Source organism: Rhinoderma darwinii, chromosome 8, assembly GCF_050947455.1.
Source record: "Rhinoderma darwinii isolate aRhiDar2 chromosome 8, aRhiDar2.hap1, whole genome shotgun sequence".
Classification (NCBI taxonomy): Eukaryota; Metazoa; Chordata; class Amphibia; order Anura; family Rhinodermatidae; genus Rhinoderma; species Rhinoderma darwinii.
This window is the reverse complement of record NC_134694.1, coordinates 38,790,893-38,804,874: the sequence shown is the minus strand read 5'-3', so window position 1 is coordinate 38,804,874 and position 13,982 is coordinate 38,790,893. Positions and strand designations below refer to the sequence as shown.

Genomic DNA, 13,982 nt, shown 5'->3' with positions numbered 1-13,982 from the left:
TCCTCCCCTATAATATGTGTAAGGAAACGGGATAGTACCCTGAGACTCTGCTGTGACTATAGAGAGCTAAACCAAAGGTCAGTCCCTGACCGTCATCCAATAACCCGAATTCAAGATATGCTGGATAACTTATCAGGAAGCTCTTGGTTTTCTGTGCTCGATCAAGGAAAAGCCTACCAGCAAGGTTTTATGGAAGAATCCAGTAGGCCTCTGACAGCCTTCATTACACCCTGGGGATTATATGAATGGATCCGTATTCCTTTTGGACTCAGCTCAGTCCCTGCAGAATTCCAAAGGAGCATGGAAGAATGCCTGGAAGTTTTAAGAGATGATATCAGTGAACCATATCTTGATGAAAACCTGGTTCACAGTAAGTCTTTCAGTGAACATGTACGGACTGTGCTTTGCCGCTATCAACAGCATGGATTCAAGTTAACCCAGGGTCTGGGTGGCATTACCTACAGGGGGCTGGGTGGCATTACCTGCAGGGGGCTGGGTGGCATTACCTGCAGGGGGCTGGGTGGCATTACCTGCAGGGGGCTGGGTGGCATTACCTACAGGGGGCTGGGTGGCATTACCTGCAGGGGGCTGGGTGGCATTACCTGCAGGGGGCTGGGTGGCATTACCTACAGGGGGCTGTGTGGCATTACCTACAGGGGGCTGTGTGGCATTACCTGCAGGGGGCTGTGTGGCATTACCTGCAGGGGGCTGGGTGGCATTACCTACAGGGGGCTGTGTGGCATTACCTGCAGGGGGCTGGGTGGCATTTCCTGCAGGGGGCTGGGTGGCATTACCTACAGGGGGCTGTGTGGCATTACCTGCAGGGGGCTGTGTGGCATTACCTGCAGGGGGCTGGGTGGCATTACCTGCAGGGGGCTGGGTGGCATTACCTACAAGGGGCTGTGTGGCATTACCTGCAGGGGGCTGGGTGGCATTACCTACAGGGGGCTGGGTGGCATTACCTACAGGGGGCTGTGTGGCATTACCTGCAGGGGGCTGGGTGGCATTACCTGCAGGGGGCTGGGTGGCATTACCTGCAGGGGGCTGTGTGGCATTACCTACAGGGGGCTGGGTGGCATTACCTACAAGGGGCTGTGTGGCATTACCTACCAGTGGGGCTGTGGCATTATCTACAGAGGGCTGTGTGTGGCAACAAATTGAAATGAAATTCATCCGATTTTAAAACGGACGGGGAAAAAAACTGATGCAAAACGGGTCAAAATCGGCCGTTAAAAATGACAACACGGCCCGGAACAGAATCGGAACGGATGCAAAACGGCCGGGAAAAACGGCCCAAAACGGCCGTTTTTATCGGCCGACACTCGGACTCTGTCGTGTGAATAAAGCCTACATGTACCGCTCTCCGCTCTGGCGGCAATGTGGCACCTACAGGGGGACTGTGTGTGGAGCTATCTACTGGGGGGGCTGTGTGTGGAGCTATCTACAGGGGTGCTGTGTGTGGCGCTATGTACAGGGGGCTGTGTGTGGCGCTATGTACAGGGGGCTGTGTGTGGAGCTATCTACAGGGGGCTGTATCTGGCGCTATGTACAGGGGGGCTGTGTCTGGCGCTATCTACAGGGAGGCTGTGTGTGGCACTATCTACAGGTGGCTGTATCTGACGCTATGTACAGGGGGGCTGTGTGTGGAGCTATCTACAGGGGGGCTGTGTCTGACGCTATCTACAGGAGGCTGTATGTGACGCTATCTACAGGGGACTGTGTGTGGAGCTATCTACAGGGGGCTGTATCTGGAGCTATCTACAGGGGGCTGTGTCTGGCACTATCTATTGGGGGGCTGTGTGTGGAGCTATCTACAGGGGGGCTCTGGTGGATGATTTTTCCATTGACCGGTAGCAGAGTTACACAACTGGAAAAAAAAATCCCCATCATGTAACTCTGCTACCTGACAATTGAAAAGTCATCCACCACAGGGTCTCCCTCTTGATTTTCATTGTTCTCAGCCTTTTGGTTTGTCCTGCAGCTGCTGCTGCTGTGATGAGCAAATGTTATCCCCAAGATAGGAAAAGTAACATAAAGACGATATAACCGGATCCATAATATCTGTGATATCCAGACAGTCCAGAGATCCGCAGTGAAAATGTGCGCTTGTTATTTGCAGAAGGATCTGGCTGTGATTTGATGTGTTTATGAGGGATATTGGGCGTGGTTAGGGGGCGTGGCTTAAAATGTCCCTCTTTTCCGAATTCAAAAGTTGGGAGGTATGCATCCATAGTAGTGAAGGGCAGTTATGGAAGCAGCGTAGCATGCGAGTTACGCTGTTTCCCTAACTACTATTCAGTTCTATGGGACTTTACGGAAACAGCGTTGCTCAGCGAGCTATGCTGTTTCCTTCTTTATGGAAATCACAAGTTTCAGCACAACACAAAGAGGTAGAACAGTGTTTAGGGGCCCGTACCTATCGGACATTTATGACATATTCTGTGGATTTATTATAAATGTCCTTGATAAAAATAAAAAAAACATTAAAGTCACTTGGACCTCACTTTAAGTAGGTGGCGTGGGCGGAGCTAAGGAGGGAATGACATGGCGACAGTGGCGGTCAGAGTAAGGTTGGGGCGTGCTGTGACCGGAGTGGACCAGTCCAGTCACTGACGTGAGGTCAGGTGACTGGACTGTGCCGTCCCGGGAGTGGACCAGTCCGGTCATATGACCTCACTGGCTCAGGTCAGGTGACCGGACTGGTCAACTCTTGGGCCGGCACAGTCCAGTCACCTGACCTCACATCACGGACTCAGGGCAGGTGACCGAACTAATCCACTCTTGGGCCGACACACATCAACCTCACTCAAACCGCCACTGACGGAGCCAAGTAGCGAATGACGCGGCGGCAGTGCGATCTGATTGAGGTCGGGCCGGACCAAATGATCCCGCGGGCCGGACGTTTTCCACTCCTGCACTAGGGGACTTGAAGGCATGGAGCCCTGATCGCTATTCTAATACACTGCACTACCTATATAGTGCAGTGTATTGAAGCGGTCAGTCATATACTGAAAGCAAGCCTATCAGGCTCCGCCCCTCAGCAGGGTGTAATAGGCTTCCATACTTGGCAGACCAACAGGTCATTGTTAGGCGTCTGGTTGCCATAGCCAACACCGGCCCCCCATGGGTGCCGATCTAACCACTTAGATGCAAAGATCAATTTTTATGGCTGCATCTAAGGGGTTAATCGGTCAGATCGGAGGCTAGCTCTGGCCCTGGCCTTTTCAGCAGGGGTCAGCTGTAACAAACAGCTGACACCCGCGACTGATGGCGCAGGCTCAGAAGCTGAGCCTGCACCATCTTCTTGGCCCTGACAGCAAGCCTTTTAGGCCCCGCCTCCGGGGTTAATTGGCCAGATCGGAAGCTAGCTCCGGTCCTGGCTGTTACAGCAGGGTGTCAGCTGTAACAAACAGCTGACACCCGCGACTGATGGCGCAGGCTCAGAAGCTGAGCCTGCACCATCTTCTTGGCCCTGACAGCAAGCCTTTTAGGCCCCGCCTCCGGGGGTTAATTGGCCAGATCGGAAGCTAGCTCCGGTCCTGGCTGTTACAGCAGGGTAGTCTACCTAAATGGAGAACACCAGAAACAAACAGATCCCTGAATACATTAGTACCATGTAACATACCTAGTGCATCGTATTTATAGGGACCTGGGCATAACAGCCCATACTGAACATGGTGATAACGGTGGAGCCCGCTGATAACTAGCAAAATCTAAACATTGGAGTCTGACACACCAAAGCTAATATAAAACCATATAACTTTATTGGAAAAATAAAATAACACACATTTAAAAACAGAGATGATTTCCACAGTGCGGAAAGACAACCAGATTTGTACAGAAGGGATAAGGTAATCCTAATGCCACAATGTGGCCCCAAAAAAAAGGTGTCAAAGTTACAACATGTTGAAGCAATATACTGTATATGTAGATGATAAATGACGTGGTAAGAGGACCTGCTCAGCAAAAAAGTAAGTAAACTCTCTAAAAAAACACTAAGATCAGACAGATGGTAAAAAGTGGGTTAGTACTAACACTATAATGACAAGAAATTAGCAAATAATGCATCAAAATAGACTGTCATATGAGGCACCCAGGATGGTACCTGTGCTCATGATAAGCATAGTAACTATATAGCTATATGATCAAGTGAGAGAGAAATTATATATCCTACAATAGGATTAAATTCTGAAAAGGAACTCTTACCCATCACAAGGTCACCGTCTCTGGTGTCAACCCCTAACAAACAGCTGACACTAGCGGCTAATGGTGCAGGCTCAGCTTCTGAGCCTGCACCATCTTCTTGGCCCTAACAGAACGTGGGGAAAATCGGACGTGAAAAACTTGATGTTTTTCACGTCCGAGGTGCCCCCGTGCGGGTTCCGTTTCCACGGATCCCCATAGACTTGAGTCTATGGAGGAATCAATGAAAACTGAACAAAATAGAACATGTCCTATTTTTCAATAGACCAGTCACACGGTCCGTTGAAACAACGGCCTTGTGAATGGCCCCATTTAAATACATGCGTCCGTGTGGCGGCCGTTGTTTTAACAGCCATCACACGGACATACTCTACGTTCGTCTGAATTCGTGGGAAAGTGCTAAGATGCTAGCGCCCACAACGTAACTGTACATGATTAGGCGGGAAGGGGTTAAACATGTTGCGTAAGAGTCACAGCAGAGTAGCACCTGCATTAGGGCCTGTTCACATCAGCGTTGGCTTTCCGTCTGAGATTTCCGTCGGGTGAACCCCGCAACGGAAAGTCAAACTGAAACCACAGCTTCCGTTTCTGTCACCATTGAGATCAATGGTGACGGAAACATTGCTAATGGTTTCCGTTCGTGACCATTCCGGCAGGTTTCCGTTTTTCTCATGGAATCAATAGCAGAGTCGACTGCGCTATTGATTCTGTCAGAAAAACGGAAACTTGCCGGAATGGTGACGAACGGAAACCATTAGCAATGTTTCCGTCACCATTGATATCAATAGTGACTGAAACGGAAGTTTCAGTTTGACTTTCCGTTGCGGGGTTCATCTGACGGAAACCTCAGACGGAACCCCGGAACGGAAAGGCAACGCTGATGTGAACAGGCGAGGCTTTGTTCACATCTGCGTCAGGGCTCCGTTCTGTCTGAGCTTTCCGTCGGAACGGAGCCCTGACTGACACAAACGGAAACCAGAGGTTTCCGTTTTCATCATCGATTGATTCCGTCAAAACGACGGAACCCCTGCACAACTGAGACAAACGGAAACGGGCTCCGTTCCGATGGAAAGCTCAGACGGAACAAAGCCCTGACGCAGATGTGAACAGAGCCTAACCATGTTGATTCTAGTGCATCTTTTTTTGGTGCGTTTCACTCCTAAATACTAAAGTAAAGTAAAAAGTTAACATGTCCCACTGCCTGACCAGATATTAGACAGATTTATGAAATGTGACTCCTTAAAAAGTTCCAATGAGGAAAACTAAAAGCTGCATCTCTACTCCATACAGTCCCTGTCCTAGAATAAGCGCTGTCATTGCGGCTGCTCCGCCTGGTACATAAGCTGCAATGTATCCAGACCCCTCAGTGTCTTTCCCCGCCGGCCAGTCGAATATGTAACAACTTTTTGGGACATGATAGTTGAATCCACGTCTGAACGTGCATGTCTAGAATGTGATGATCCTTTCTTTTTATCAATAGAAGGGAGAGAAAGGATGAGGGAGGAAAGATAATGTGAAATGTAAATGTAAATGTGAAAGAAATCTAGTCAGAATGTTTTTCTCCGATTCCAGTCCCAGCCATAAAGCCCGCCCTTCTTCTGCAGACTCCGGCTGTGCGAGTTCACGTCCCAACCCCCTCCCGATCACTATTTCCGCGTCATAAGGAAAGAGTGTGTACTGTTGCTTGTGGAATGTTCTCTTTCTGCTTTGTTTGGATTACCCGGGCACCTTTGGTTATTTATTATTCACAACAGCCCTGGGTTCAGGGGACATTTTCGGGATAAACTGAGCAAGAACTGCCTTGAAGTACAAGCTCTATGGATCCTCAAGTTGCCGATGGGATTCTGCACCCGTTGCAATACGTCCATGTGCAGTTACAAGGGGGAGCACCTTGGGGATTTACCATTCAAGGGGGTCTAGAGCACGGAGGTCCACTGATCATCTCAAAGGTATGGAGCACAGGACACGGACAACACGGGGTTAACTAACATGGTCCTATTTACTTATTAACAAGTTCTGCATCTTGTATTTAACCGGTTCTCTATGTGGGAATTCTACAAATACTAATACATACGACATTCCTCATCATGCAATAATATATGTCATTTACTAAACTAAAAATCATTATATTCAACGTTTAAAACATTTTACTGCTGTTGGAAACCACATTCAGCTACAACTATTTTGCCCAACAAAAAAAATATATAGAAATATTTTTTGCACAGAATAGATAATATGCTGTTTTAAGAGTAACATTATTAAAAAGATACTATATTATTACTGCATAACGTTTATTACTAATGACCACCGGTTTTATTAGGAAGTGGCAAGGAAAGGGTGCTCCTTGAAAAGCTTTTGTTCAGATTTAGGAGGGGGAGGGGCATGTAGAACTGATGGTTTTTTTTGTTGCTGTAGTTTGCAAAGTTTTACGTTACTAGTACTATTAGGGTATGTGCACACGACCTCTTTTCGGACGTAATGGAGGCGTTTTACGCCTCGAATTACGCTTGAAAAGACGGCTCCAATACGTCGGTAAACATCTGCCCATTGCTTGCAAAGGGTCTTACGATGTTCTGTGCAGACGAGCTGTCATTTTATGTGTCGCTGTCAAAAGACGGCGTGTAAAATTACGGCTGCGTTAAAGAAGTGCAGGACACTTCTTGGGACGTAATTGGAGCCGTTTTTCATTGACTCCAATGAAAACCAGCTCCAATTACGTCCGTAAAAGACGCAGCGAAAAACGCGTACACTTGTAAAAACGTCTGAAATTCTGGAGCTGTTTTCTCCTGAAAACAGCTCCGTCATTTCAGTCGTATTTGGCGTTGTCGTGTGCACATACCCTTAGGAGTTAAACCTAAATATGCCGCTTTTTACTTTTTCCGTGCAGAGGGGTGCAACATGGCGCACAAAGCGAATGGAGATGTGTTGCAGTTCCCTGCACAATGGGGCCCCGTTATCAATTTATTTATACATTTCCAGGAAAATTAACAGAGGAATGAAACAACACAGAGATCTAAGAAAAGATTTGGATTTTATATTTTGATGCAGAAATAGGTGAAGATTTTTAAAAAAGCGTGACTGAACCCTTAGGCCATGTTCACACACAGCCCAAACACTGCAGGTCAATTTCTCTTAGCAAAAACGCTACAAATTTTCGCACAGAAAAAACAGTCGGAAGTCCCGTAGTGTTTAGACTATGTGGGAACTTACCCTTAAACTGCCCATACACTGAGCAGAGTGCATATGTGTATTCAATGGCAAGTGGGGAATAAGCTACTGCCAGAATCCTCTGGCAGTGGCTTGTCTACTGCAGAAAAAAAGGATCGGCATGTTAAAATTCAACATGCCCGTTCCTTCTTCCCCCTAATCTGCCGTCGACAAAAAGTTGGGCAACTTCAAACAAATCAGATAGACAACCGGTCCAGCTTAAATCAGCAGGTTCGGCCTACTGTGATCTGATGTGTATGGACACCTTAAAGGGGTTGTCCAGTCCCTAAAAATTTATGGCCTAATTTCAGGATAGGCCATTAATATCTGATCGGTTCGGCTCCCGGCACCCTGCCAGATCAGCTGTTTTGAAGGGGCTGCAGCGCACGTACGAATTCTGCTTCCCCTTCATTCCTTATCTGCTCGTACTGTGAATCGCCAACTTGTAGTGGCGGTTCAAAGTATTACAGCCTTCCCCCATTCACTTCAGTTGATCACAATTTGGGTATGTGCACACACACTAATTACGTCCGTAATTGACGGACGTATTTCGGCCGCAAGTACCGGACCGAACACAGTGCAGGGAGCCGGGCTCCTAGAATCATACTTATGTACGACGCTAGGAGTCCCTACCTCGCTGCAGGACAACTGTCCCGTACTGTAATCATGTTTTCAGTACGGGACAGTTGTCCTGCAGCAAGGCAGGGACTCCTAGCATCGTACATAAGTATGATGCTAGGAGCCCGGCTCCTTGCACTGTGTTCGGTCCGGTACTTGCGGCCGAAATACGTCCGTCAATTACGGACGTAATTAGTGTGTGTGCACATACCTTTTCTGTGTTTTTGTTTGTCCACCCGCTTTTTAAGGATTGACCATGGGTTCTCAATGGGATTGAGATCTGGGGAGTTTCCTGGCCATGGACCCAAAATGTCAATCTTTTGTTCACTGAGCCACTTAGTTATCACTTTTGCCTTGTGACGTGGCGCTCCATCGTGCTGGAAAAAGCATTGTTCATCACCAAATTGCTCCTGGATTGTTGGGAGAAGTTGCTCTTGAAGGATGTTTCGATACCATTCTTTATTCGTGGAAGTGTTCTTAGGCAAAATTGTGAGTGAGCCCACTCCCTTGGTTGAAAAGCAACCCCACACATGAATGGTCTCCGGATGCTTTACTGTGGGCATGACACAGGACTCATGGTAACGCTTACCTTTTCTTCTCCCGACAGTCATTCTTCCAGACGTCCCAAACAGTCTGAATGGGGCTTCATCAGAGAAAATAACTTTACCCCAGTCCTCTGCAGTCCAATCCCTGTACTTCCTGCAGAATGTCAGTCTGTCCTTGATGTTTTTCTTGGAGAGAAGTGGCTTCTTTGCTGCCCTTCTTGACACCAGGCCAGCCTCAAAAAGCGTTCGCCTCACTGTGCGTGCAGAATCACTGACACCTGCCTGCTGCTATTCCTGAGCAAGTTCTGCACTGTTGTTGAACCGACCCCATAGCTGAATCCTCTTTAGGAAACGGTCCTGGCACTTGGTGGACTTTCTTGGGCGTCCTGAAGCCTTCTTAACAGCAATTGAACTTCTTACCTTAAAGTTCTTTATGAACCAATAAATGCTTGATTTAGGGGCAATCTTACAAGCAGCACTGTCCTTGCCTGTAAAGCCCTTTTGATGCAAAGCTATGATGACAGTGTGTCCTTGGAGGTAACCATGGTTAACAGAAGAAAATTATTTCAAGCACCATCCCCCTTTTAAAACAACCAGTCTGCTCTTATAATTCAATCAGCATGACAGAGTGATATCAGCTGCCCTGTCCTCATTAACCCTTTCTCCTGAGTGAACGAGAAGATCACTGAAATGATGTTAGCAGGTCATTTTGTGGCAGGGCTGATATGCAGTGGAAATTGTGTTTTTGTGAATAAGTTAAATTTCATGGCAAGGAATGACTTTGCAATTATTTCATTACTTCTTAACAATCTAAAGTTAATGCAAATTGCCACTCTAAAAACTGAAGCAACAAACTTTGTGAAAACCAAAATTTGTGCCAGTCTCAAAACTTTTGGCCAGGATTGTAGCGCTCCTTCAACTAAGTACTAACAGGAGATTAGTGTGAGGGAGCTGCAAGGCAATCAGGAACTAATTAAGCCTGGGGGTGTGTGCAACCAAGTAAAGAGTCCTCCGGGTGCCTACAGTGTGGTATGTGAAATCGAATATATCTAATATCGAACTGTGTTGTGAAAATCAGACTATGATAGATCCCTATTCTTTAACCCCTTAATGACCATCTTATTTGAAACCTTAAAGGGAATGTGTCGCTAGAATTTTTTTTATTTTTTTTTAGTTAAACAGTTAGTATATAAACGATTACACATTGTTCTAATTTTTTTAATTTTTTCACAAGTCAGGAAATATTATAAATTAGATTCTAATTTATAACATTTCCATGTGCTGGTCACTAAAGGGAGCTATTCCCAAAATTGCAGCATTGGCATGTGGTAAAGCAACCTCATTGCTTTATGCTGCAAAATTGGAGAAGACACACTCGCTCTAGTGTGCTCAATTAATCCCCCTCCTTTATCCTGGCTAGTGCCAGGAGAAAGGAGGGGGTTGAATGTTCAAACCTCCTACGCTGTGTGCCGCCATTTTTTGAGCGAATGCACAGTGTAGGAGGATTAGATACAGTGGTAATCACACAGTATAACGAACATACACAAACATAACTTACCTGCTCCTGCCTCCACCGCCGCTGCCTCTGCTCCTAGTCCTTGCGTCTGAACATATGGCCGCCGAAAGTAGTCATCTTACTGTCCGGTCGCGGCTTCCGGTCCACATGAAAATGGCGCCGGATGTCGCTCTGCCGAAGACCTTCCTTTTGGTCTGTGTGGGAGCGGCGCATGCGCCGTTCCCACACAGACGGCGTACGCTGTAGTGAATGGAACAGCTCCCGTTCGCATTCTCTATGGGGATGTATGTGCCATATTCCATGTCTGTATGTGTCGTTAATCGACACATACAGAGATGAAAAAAGAAATGGCAGCCCACCATAGAGAAGTAAAAGAAAGAAAAAAGAAAAAAGTACAACACAAAAACACAAATAAATAAAATTTATTTTAACCCCTTCCCTCTTTAGCCACTTTTGACTTTCCTGACAGAGCCTCATTTTTCAAATCTGACATGTTTCACTTTATGTGATAATAACGTCGGAATGTTTTTACCTATCCAAGCGATTCTGAGATTGTTTTCTCGTGACACATTGGACTTTATGTTACTGGCAAAATTTGCTCGATATGTTCAGTAGTTAATTGTGAAAAACACCAAAATTTAGCGAAAAATTGCAAAAATGTGCATTTTTCTCAACTTAAATGTATCTGCTTGTAAGACAGGCAGTTATAACACACAAAATTGTTGCTAATTATCATCCCCCATATGTCTACATTAGATTGGCATCGTTTTTTTGAACATCCTTTTATTTTTCTAGGACGTTACAAGGCTTTGAACTTTAGCAGCAATTTCTCACATTTTCAAGAAAATTTCAAAAGGCTATTTTTACAGGGGTCAGTTCAGTTGTGAAGTGGCTTTGAGGGCCTTATATTTTAGAAACCCCCAAAAGTCACCCCATTTTAAAAACTTCACCCCTCAAAGTATTCAAAACAGCATTTAGAAAATTTCTTAACCCTTTAGACTTTTCACAGGAATTAAAGCAAAGTAGAGGTGAAATTTATAAATTTCATATTTTTTTGCAGAAATTAATTTTTAATCCAATTTTCTTTATAACACAGAAAGTTTTACCAGAGAAATGCAACTCAATATTTATTGCCCAGGTTCTGCAGTTTTAGGAAATATCCCACATGTGGCCCTAGCGTGCTACTGGACTGAAGCACCGGCCTCAGAAGCAAAGGAGCACCTAGTGGATTTTGGGGCCTTATTTTTATTACAATATATTTTAGGCACCATGTCAGGTTTGAATGGCTCTTGCGGTGCTAAAACAGTGGAAATCCCCCAAAAGTGACCCCATCTGGGAAACTAAACACCTCAAGGAAATGATCTAGAAGTGTAGTGAGCATTTTGACCGCACAGGTTTTTGTAGGTTTAGAATTTTTTTTTCTCATTTTCCACAAGGACTAAAGCAGACAAAGCACCACTAAATTTGTAAAGCAATTTCTCCCGAGTAAAACAATACACCACATGTGGTCATAGACGGCTGTTTGGACATACGGCAGGGCTTAGAAGCGATGGAGCGCAATTTGGCTTTTGGAGTTCACATTTAGCAGGAATGGTTTGCGGAGGCCATGTCACATTTACAAAGCCCCTGAGGGGACAAAACAGTGGAAACCCCCCACAAGTGACCCCATTTTGGAAACTACACCCATTGAGGAAATTATCTAGGGGTATAGTGAGCGTTTTGACCCCACAGGTTTTTTGCAGAAATTATTGGAAGTAGGCCCTGAAAATAAAAACATTTTCAAAGAAAATGTAGGTTTAGCTAATTTTTTCTCATTTCCACAAGGACTGAAGGAGAAAAAGTACTGCAAAATTTGTAAAGCAATTTCTCCTGAGTAAAACAATACCCCACATGTGGTCATAAACGGCTGTTTGGAAACACGGCGGGGCTTAGGCTGGGTTCACACGAGCATGTTACGTCCGTAAAGGACGGAACGTATTTCGGCTGCAAGTCCCGGAGCGAACACACTGCAGGGAGCCAGGCTCCTAGCATCATAGTTATGTACGAGGCTAGGAGTCCCTGCCTCGCTGCGGGACAACTGTCCCATACTTTAATCATGTTTTCAGTACGGGACAGTAGTTCCACGGAGAGGCAGGGACTCCTAGCATCGTACATAACTATGATGCTACGAGCCCGGCTCCCTGCAGTGTGTTCGGTCCGGGACTTGCGGCCGAAATACGTTCCGTCCTTCATGGACGTAACATGCTCGTGTGAACCCAGCCTTAGAAGGGAAAGAGCGCTATTTGGCTTTTGGAGATCACATTTAGCAGGAATGGTTTTGTCACATTTGCAAAGCCCCTGAGGGGACAAAACAATGAAAATGCCCAAAAAGTGATTCCATTTAGGAAACTACACCCCTTGAGGAATTCATCTAAGGCCGGATTCACACGAGTGTGTGCTTTTTGCGCACGCAAAAAATGCGGCGTTTTGCCTGCGCAAAAGGCACTTAACAGCTCCGTGTGGCATCAGCATATGATGCGCGGCTGCGTGCTTTTCGCGCAGCCGCCATCATTATGACACTCCGTTTGGATGTTTATAAACAGAAAAGCACGTGGTGCTTTTCTGTTTTCATTCATCCTTTGCTCAGCTGTTGCGCGAATCACGCTGCTCGCACGGAAGTGCTTCCGTGTGGCATGCGTGGTTTTCACACACCCATTGACTTCAATGAGTGCGTGATGCGCGAGAAACGCTCAAAGAACGGACATGTCGTGACTTTTACGCAGCGGACCAACGCTGCGTAAAAATCCCGCACATGTCTGCACGGCCCCATAGACTAATATAGGTCCGTGCGACGCGCGTGAAAATCCCGTTCGTCTGAATAAGCCCTAATGGTGTAGTGAGCATTTAGACCCCATAGATGTTTCATAGAATTTATTAGAATTGGGCAGTGAAAATAAAAACAATCCTTTTTCTTCAATAAGACGTAGCTTTAGCGCAAAATTTTTCATTTTCTCAACAAATAAAGGAAAAAAAAGAACCCAACATTTGTAAAGCAATTTCTCCCGAGTACAGCAATACCCCATATGTGGTCATAAACTGCTGTTTGGGCACACGGCAGTGCTCAGAAGGGAAGGAGCGCCATTTCTAGTGCAGATTTTGCTGGATTGGTTTCTGGGCTCCTGTGGGACCAAAACAGTGGAAACCCCCCAGAAGTGACCCCATTTTGGAAACTACACCCCTCAATGCATTTACCTAGGGGTGTAGTAAGCATGTTAACCCCGCAGGTGTTTTGTAGAAATTAGTGTGCACTCCATGTTGCAGAGTGAAAATGGGATTTTTTCCATAGATATGCCAATATGTGGTGCCCAGCTTGTACCACCATAACAAGACAGCCCTCTAATTATTATGCGGTGTTTCCCGGTTTTAGAAACACCCTACATGTGACCCTAATCTTTTGCCTGGACATTCGACCAGGCTCAGGAGTGAAAGAGTACCATGCGAAATTGAGGCCTAATTTGGCGATTTACAAAGTATTGGTTCACAATTGCAGAGGCTCTGATGTGAAATAATAAAAAGAAACCCCTGAGAAGTGACCCCATTTGGAAACTACACCCCTCAAGGCATTTGTTAAGGGGTGTAGTGAGCATTTCACCCCATTGGTCTTTTCCATAAATTAATGCGCTGCGGATGGTGCAAATTAAAAATGTATATTTTTCCCTAGATATGCCATTTCAGTGGCAAATATGTCATGCCCAGCTTATGACGCTGGAGACACACACCCCAAATATTGGTAAAAGGGTTCTCCTGGGTATGACGGTGCTATATATGTGGAAGGAAACTGCTGTTTGGGCACGCTGTAGGGTTCAGATGGGAGGGAACGCCATTTTGTTTTTGGAGAGCGGATTTTGCTTGGT

General features: G+C 46.0%; 1 protein-coding gene across 1 annotated transcript in view; it reads left to right on the top strand.

Annotated features, from left to right (window-relative positions):
* Positions 1-5,900: 5,900 nt before the first annotated feature.
* Positions 5,901-13,982, top strand: part of SHROOM4 (shroom family member 4) — a 250,091-nt gene continuing 242,009 nt past the window's right edge. Inside the window, exon 1 of the mRNA XM_075835604.1 lies at positions 5,901-6,152. Within this exon, the coding sequence (XP_075691719.1) occupies positions 6,021-6,152 (132 nt within the window). The 5' untranslated portion in view covers positions 5,901-6,020. The remainder of the gene's footprint in view (positions 6,153-13,982) is intronic.